Genomic DNA, 8,595 nt, shown 5'->3' on the forward strand with positions numbered 1-8,595 from the left:
TAATATTTTCCCTATATGATTAGCTTACCTATCTAGTCTATAAAGTAAATAGATTACTCAAATTTTCCCAAATCTGTCTCATCTTGCAGTACACTGCGACAGAATACAAAGCTCTGTGTTACAATGTACATGTATGTGTTTGTATGTTGTTGGATAATCTTAGTGCCTACAATACAAAGCTAGTGCTTTTCATCTCAATGTTGGTTTTGTTTAATATGTTTTTTCTGATTTTTAAGAGATTATAGTGTCATTTGTTCATCACTGTACAAATATTCCATGAGAAATTGTTCAATGTGATACTCTTTTCTATGGGTAAAAAGAAGGATTTTATTCTAGAGATGGTTGGAGTAGGTTAGTCAATAATCGAAAAAACCAAAAAAACCAAACCAAATCGACAAGAACCAAACCAACGGTTATTTTGTTTTTGTGGTTTGGTTTGGTTTTAGAAATTAAAAAACCAACTAAATTGGTTTTAGTTATGGTTTTAACCACTAACCGATCCAAACCAACCTATGAACACCCCTAGTTGCAATAGATGTGTGATCTGGTGCACAGACTATTCATTTTTTTCAACAGATAAGTGATATATTTTGTATTGTTGCAACAGATTATTCATCCATTGTAACAGGTTATTTACTGTTCCAATAGATCACTCATATGTTACAACAATGTCTGATCTATTGCACCGACCATTTATCTATCTTAAAAGATGAGTGATACATTTTGTATTATTGCAACAGATTGCTCATCCGCTGCAAAAGATTTGTTATATGCTGCAACAAAAATACTACCTGATGCAACAGATAAGTGATCTGTTGAAACTGTTATTTTACTATTTTGCTCGTTAGATTTACTGTTATCCTTTTTAATGATACATTAATCAACTATAATATATTTTTTATGTTTCTGTTAATTTTAGATAATATGGCTCCCAAAAGAACAAAAACTGAATCAAGTCTAAGTAAAGGAACAAGTGAAGCAGCTAGGCTACATCCACCACTCTATGAGCTTTCTTTTCAAGCGTTATCTCAATCAGGAGCAAAACACGGTGAACACAGCACTACTAGAAATTACCTTTATTGTAACGAATCTTTTGGCGACAGTTCCAAAAGCGTTGCAATAGAGGGTCTATTGCAATAGTTTCAACCGTTGCAAAAATAATTATTCTAATAAAACTATTTGGTGCTATAAGCATTGCAATTATTTGGTTACCATTGGAATGAGGTGTTTTATTGCAATAACTGCCTAAACCGTTGCCATGGAATAAGCTATGACAATGCTTAATTGAGATAAAAAAGCTATTACATAGGTTTATTTATTCCCACCACAAAATTTCACTATAAGGCCACAAAAAATAAACCCTTTTATTCCCACCACATAGGTTTATTTATTCCCACCACAAAATTTCACTATAAGGCTACTACTCCAACCACCGTATCACTACTCCGGCCACCATACTCTGACCATTGTACCACTAATCTGACCACTGTATTACTACTCCAACAACCAAACCTCGATTTTGAATCTGCTTTGACCACCACTTCATGAAACCGGAAAGTGCGACCATCGTAGCTCAATTTTGAAGCTATTCTAACTTCATCTCCTCCACTGCTGAACAAAACATCCATGTTTAATCTTTTACTTAAAGGTCAGGTACCTGTCTTTTCTCATTTTGAGTGTTTTTTGTATTTATTTGATGTGTTTATAAGCTATTTGATGATTTATGCCAATGAAGTAAATCTCTATTTTAAATCACTATAAAAGACTGCTGAATCATTGATGTTGTCATGATGATGGATCTAAACAAAAAAATCTTGAGGAAAAATAAGTATGATTTGGAGTTGTCAGTTGATGATCTCTAAGGTGTTGTCGAGTGGGATCCTATGCTCGTAGAGTTGGAGGAGATGGTAGGTTAATTTGGACATTAAAAAATAACTTTCAGTTAACTTGTGCAAGAAAGAACTGTAGGTTGTTTGACTTGTATACTGATTTTGTGAGTGCAGGGTTTTTGTGATAAAGAAATGAACAAGCAGCTGTTTAAGAAGAATAATGGAAGCATCCAGCGTGTTGTCATGGATCTTATTATTGGAGAGCAGAAGTAGATATTTAATGTTTGTGCTATAGGGTGATGGATAGTTTGGTATGAATAAATGGTAACATGCAACACCATCGTTTTGGTTTCTGTTTGTCCAATATATTTTGGTTACTATGTTTATTATGGTTTGACAAAAACTCCTCTTATGTTATTTAGCTGAACTAGCTGTGTAATATATGCTCTGGGTTGTAATCGTATATCTGAACATGTGATGTGATGTTTAGTCTTTAATGAATATGAATATTTATCATCTTTATAGCCACTAGTCTCAGAGAATATCACCTTCCTGTTAAGAAGTTCGGGGCTAGTGTCTAATATCCAAGTATCAGCTATTTTTTTACGTCATTAGCTACAATTCTAATTAGGTTGCTGATAACCATCTTTCATGAACTATCGTGATCATAGATAATCATGAAGCCCATTCTTGTTGCGTCGTCTTGCTATTTCTGCCCCCTTCCTAGGAGCAAAAGAGTGAGAGAAATTGGGGACCTTGGTAAGGTGAGTGAGAGAGAAAGAGTACTCGCAAGAAGGCTGTAACTACTTATACTTTCCCAATCCCTTTTTTGTTGTTGTGAAGTTGAAATAGTATGAGAAAAAGTTGAGATTTAGGAAAGAATGCATTTATTAAACATACTGCACTAGTTTTTGCTATTGGGGCTAGGTAGCCATCTCAGTGAATCTTTTGGGCTGGTATTAACTTTGACTGCAGTCGTTGCTACTACTATTGTTCTCCTAAGAGCTAGTATTCAGCTTGAGATTTTGAGCCCCAACTATCAAATAATAGATTCAACTAGTTGCATGTTTAGTTATCAATTAGGACAAGGGATTTAATTTATAAACGCAAATAAAGAAGGCTAAAATTGAATACTTTTACTTATTGATTGCTAGGATGGTGGTATGTGTGTATTTTTATTGATCAAGATAGTGTTTGGAAGGAGTTCAAAAGATGTTTTTGGATAATCTTGAAGTCTAGAAGAAAAATTTTGGTTATGGGATATGCTCTTTATAGATTGTCTTTAGTTTGGTATTAGGGATAACAAGTATGGGATGGTTTAGGGGAGGTCGAGAAAGAGATGCGCTATGTTCATTTTGACACATGCAGTCTCTTTGATCTTTTATCTGTTTCCTTATTTATGCCTTCTCTTCGTCAAGTTTATAACATATGCTTGCTAGGCTAATTGTATTATGCCTTTGACAGAGGGTATGTTCTCTCAACATCAGTCGCTATTTAACAACAGAGACTCAACTAAAAGCTATGAGAATGAACTTACAATCTTTAGCTACAGAGACTCTCAACTAAAAGCTATGATAATGAACTTACAATCTTTAGCTACAACAGTGCTGCAAAAAATTGCACGATGATACAACTCAAAGGTATGTGCTACATACTTTTTAGCCAAGATGATACCCCTCGCTGCTTGTGTTGATTTTTCTTGGCTGTCATAGTAAGAGTTCCACCAATTTGTATTGCTTTGTAAGTTGAGTTCAGGACTGTGGTGAGCACCATTGATGAATTACAATTTTTAGTTGAGGTTAGAAAATTCTTTATAGCAGAATGATTTTCACATATCTGAAGCTATTGCAGGGATTGATTAATTGCATTATTGTTGTATAAATATGAAGAGAAATTTCTATTTAGCAGCACTAGTTTCCACCGATGGTAATAGTGTTCTTCTTCTTTGATTCTAATGGGATACTAGTAAATAGTGTGCAAGGTAACGACTGATGGGATACTTGAAAGTAGTGTGCTAATGACTTTGACATTCATGGATCTGTATATTCTAGTTGAGACAATTAAAATTTTATTATATATGTGAGACATGTGCTGTGATGAACTGATTTAATCAAAGCATTGGTTGCAGGTTTCTAATCCTGTTTCTTTTTTTAAATAAAAAATCAATAATTTCATGTACTTTTATTATTATTTTTTTGGCATAAGTTCTTTTTAGGTGTTTCTTGAATTGTTGGCTTTGCTAATTATGATGTTATTTATTTATTTATTTTGGGGAAAAAAATATTGTTGCAAAAGTTGAAAAGTTTTATCAGCAGTGTGATCCTGGTGAGTTTCTGTTGCTCAATTTTTTAGATTGGATTACTGTGTTCTATCAATCTTTGCAAATTTGAAGTTTTTCTGTTTTATTCAGCTCGAGGAGTATTTCTAAATGTAGTATATTTCATATAAGCTATAGCTTTTAATTTCTAGGAATATTTTTTTCCTATTCCTATTTTCCTTTTTTGTTTAAAAAAAGTTGTTAGTGTAACTTGGAGTTACATTGTCAATGTGGTAAAAGTGATTAAGCCACTTGATTAGGACTTTGTGGCTCTCACCAATTTAGAATTTTACAATTTGCTTCTTGTCCTGTTTTATGTTGGTTTTGTAATTCCAATTTTGTTGTTTCAGGCGGTGCCGTAAGACGTACGGTTAGAGCTTTTTCTGACTGTTGGCATCATTTTGTCATTTGATGTCTTGCTTGGCTGTTTGTTATTTAGGACTGGAAAGAGCTTATTTTTATTAAGCAGTTTATTGTGACAGAATTATCATGATTTCAAACTGCATTCAAGAATATGAGTTGTAAAAGTGAGATTACTACTTAGAATTTTATGTCATTTAGTGAGAATGTCACTGTCAAAAGTGTTTTCATCATAATCTTGTTTATCAATTCTCAAGGAAGTAGAGATGTAAAACTTCTTTTATGTAGCAGTGATCATCATTTCTCCATCACAGTATTGCAGTGTCCCCAACCATTTGTAATCTTGTTTATACTTAATAATGTGGGCCGGGTAAAAGAGCATATGATTGCATGTAAATGTAGTGTTGGAAGCATTTTTTCATGACCGTTTTAGGTAGATGCATTTGTTGTTCACACACTTGAGGCATCTGGAGGTTGTGTAGTTAAAGTGGGTGGAAGTGTTTGATCAATGTGGGGCTGAGGGGTATACTATATTGTCACCTTATGATTAATAAGTATTCTTGTCTTCTTTTTTCTCTCTTTCTTGGTTTTTTTTTTGGAAGAGGGGGGGGGGGGGGGGGGGGGCAGTGTGGTCTGTGAAAAAAATAATTTGGAATCCTTATTTTGTATTTGGCAGTTTTGAGGTGCTTTTTTGTGCCAGCAAGTATTTGTGATATAGTAGTGAAACATATCTGTAGGTTTATCCTAAACATTTAACTTCTTTCTTTAATACAATAAGTTGTTTGTATTTATTCTATAGTCTCTGTAAAGAACCCTATTTGAAGAACTGGTTTACATTATTTATTTCATTGCTATTATTTATTTATTCCCATTTGCGGGAACTGCTGATTTGACCTTTGTGATGATGTATATCACTAGACTACTACTTCTATATATCAAATAGTTGTTAGTCCTTATGATAGATATATCTCTCTTAAACGTTCTTAGTCAGATCGATCACAAAGTTGTTTAAGATTTTGTGGATTGTTTATTCAACCAGGGAGTTGTAAGGATAATAGATTTTGCTTTTGTGTTGCATTAGTCTTCTCCCTTCGCTTCACAATTTCCCCTTTCTTTTTCCTTGTTTTGAGGCTTTTTGTTATTTTCCCTCATTGGATGTTCAATACTTGTTTTTTTAGATCATTTATGAAGATCAATTATGAAATGTTTATGGTAATTTCTGAATTATACCATTTGTGTTACTTTCAGAAAAGGAGAACTTGTGTCTCTATGGGATTCCTAATGAAACATGGGAAGTAAACCTCTCGGTGGAGGAGGTGCCTCTAGAACTTCCAGATCCAGCATTGGGAATAAATTTTGCACGTGATGGAATTCAAGAAAAAGACTGGTTATCACTTGTTGCTGTTCATAGGGATTCATGGATGCTTTCTGTTGCAGTCTACTTTGGTGCACGATTTGGGTTTTGCAAGAGTGCTAGGTAATAGTATAACATCTATTACATTTAGATTTCACCTATATTGTTTTAACAGCTTGAATTTGCTTCCTATCTATTGTATTTCATTTGAATATGTATGTTTATCATGTTTGATGGAAGACATTGGAGGCCCGGGTATCTTTTGGAAAAATGTAAATTACTCTTGTATCTTGTGTTGTCCTATTAAATTTTGTTTGGATTTCCCACCCTTTGTTTTAAACTCTATCTTTGCAGTGTCTATTAGGTATTTTTGCTTGTGTCTCTTTATTTTCAGGGGTGTATCTAGTGGCATAAGTTGAATTACTTCTTTCCCATTGTAATTCCCCTCATGCTTCTTAAAATTCATCTCCCCAAGCATTTAGCATAGCTAGAACTTGTGTACTTCATTGATTAATTTAGGGAGATAAACCTCTGTGGTTGCTGTCCCTTTTTTGGTTCCATAGCTGAGATACTTTTCATTGAAAAATCACATAAGTAATTTAGTCAACAATCAAAGTTCTATCATAAAAAGCTTTTCAAAGATGACGTGCTCTAATATCTTTTTTATGTGCTGACTGTTTACTTATTAGCAATCTTAAGTAATTAAGAAAAAGTTATCTTTAGCCCAGTCTTCCTTATTAATTATTGATAAGGCATAGGGGAGGTATCATCCTTATAAGACTTGCTAAACAAAAGAAATTCTTTTCACATTCAACCAATAAGCCACCACATAAAATTTGATGTCAAATTTAAGGTTGAGTTTGGTTATGCTAATTATATGATTGGTGGTTTAGTTTATAGCTAATATGCTAAAAGTATCGTGCAGTTAGGACATGTAAATTTCCTCCATTAGAGGACAGAGAAAAGTCCATGGCATTTTTTGCAGGCCTAGACTTCTTTGGTGGTGGTATTCTTACCAAAGAGGAAATTGTATCCTTTTTGACTTGATTCATTAATAGAAAAGAAAAAATACCATAGCAACTATTCGTGGTAGCTTAAATAGATATGAGACTTCCCTAACTTCTGCTATAGCTAAGACTTGCAGAGCTAGAGAAAAATGTTTTAAATGATATATTTGTTATACTATCTGATATCTGGCTGGACAATGAGGAGATATATATGCTTCTATTTTTTCTTTGTAAGCCTCTCTTCCTTTTTAATATGTTTGGACTTGTTATGATTTCCTGATACACCATTCTCCCCTATCCTTAGAGAAGACTTTGGGAAATCTGGAGAATATACTCGTTGGTTATGAAAATGTAGAGAGATAGTTCCTTCTTTATTTATCTTCTAGGAAATTTTCGCTCTCAGCTATTTAATCTTTCATTCAAGTCGATCTCAAGTCTCAAGCAAGTGGAATTTGGTAGAAGTTATCCGATGGTACCACCGCCATAATAAAAGTGAAGACGATGTCTTACATTATTAAACTGCGGACCAGAGAGATCAGCTACTTCTTCAGGATATATGAATAGTTCAGAGTAGACTTTGGGTTGATGTGAGAAAATCATAATTGATACCAGATGGAGAAGTGTGTGATAACGTGGACCTCACAATGATGTTTGGTTGTAAGTTGTGTTACTGCTTGCGAAATATGTAGAACTTAATCATATTTTGAATTATGAGATTATTAACGAATGATTTTGTTTTGTGATGTGTATATATTGTGTTATAATTTATTATGTATGTAAATAAATATTTACGTTAATATGAGTGGCTATTTATATTAATCGTTTCAATTTAATAACATGTGGTAACAATTGTTGCAATAGATCAATAAACCATTGCAATAGGTCGTAAAAAAACATTGAAGCAGAATAACAAAAATGTAGCAATAGATGCTATTACAATGGTTTAATGTCGTTGCAATAGAATCTATTGCAACGGTTGGTAACTATTGCAATAGATGAAAATAGTCGTTCCACTAAGTACTCAAATAGTTGTAATAGGTACTCAAAAAACATTGTAACAGAATAACAAAAGCATCGGAATAGATGTTGTTGCAACTGTTTAATGTCATTGAAATAGATGAAAATAGGCATCTCAATAAGTCAAAAAATAACCATCACCATAGGTCAAGCTATGGTAATGATTTCAGACAACCGTCGCCATAGCTTGACCTATGGCGATGGTTTCAGAAAACTGTCACATAAACCGTTGCCATAGACCTATTACAATGCCCACCTAGAGGACGCTTGCTGAATCGTTGCGGTAGAGCTATGGAAAAGGTTTTGCAACCGTCACCATAGGGATAATTTCCAATAGTACGGGAAGGAGGAATGTTTCAAAAGAGATGATCCAAATGCCAATAGCCCTTTCGCCGAAGAGTTGGTCAAACCCTTCAGTATTGATCATTATCCTATGAGAATTTAGTGCGATGGTGCCACATATTTAACGGGTGATTTTATGGTTAAGTCAGCCATGGGAAAATCTTTTGATGCCTTCAGAAAAATACTTCGAGAATAAAAATTGAATGCTTATTTTAGGGACAGTTGCTTTGGAAAATATCTTGATTTGCCGGAGGACAACAATGCTCGTTTCCAAATGAAAATAGTATCTGAACTTCTTAAGCGTAGGTTTATGTATGAAAACAAAGATAAGATGAATGAGGTGTGGATAAATTACTGTGGCATGCCTGT

General features: G+C 33.8%; 1 protein-coding gene across 1 annotated transcript; it reads left to right on the forward strand.

Moving 5' to 3' along the window:
• The first annotated feature begins 1,883 nt into the window (after nucleotides 1-1,883).
• LOC124890431 (PHD finger protein ALFIN-LIKE 6-like) lies at nucleotides 1,884-5,987 on the forward strand. The gene is made up of 4 exons (XM_047402280.1): nucleotides 1,884-1,907; nucleotides 2,004-2,098; nucleotides 4,497-4,516; nucleotides 5,755-5,987. The coding sequence occupies exons 1-4, from the start codon at nucleotides 1,884-1,886 to the stop codon at nucleotides 5,985-5,987; spliced, it is 372 nt and encodes a 123-aa protein (XP_047258236.1).
• The last annotated feature ends 2,608 nt before the right edge of the window (nucleotides 5,988-8,595 follow it).

The sequence above is a fragment of the Capsicum annuum genome, unplaced genomic scaffold (assembly GCF_002878395.1).
Source record: "Capsicum annuum cultivar UCD-10X-F1 unplaced genomic scaffold, UCD10Xv1.1 ctg1716, whole genome shotgun sequence".
Classification (NCBI taxonomy): Eukaryota; Viridiplantae; Streptophyta; class Magnoliopsida; order Solanales; family Solanaceae; genus Capsicum; species Capsicum annuum.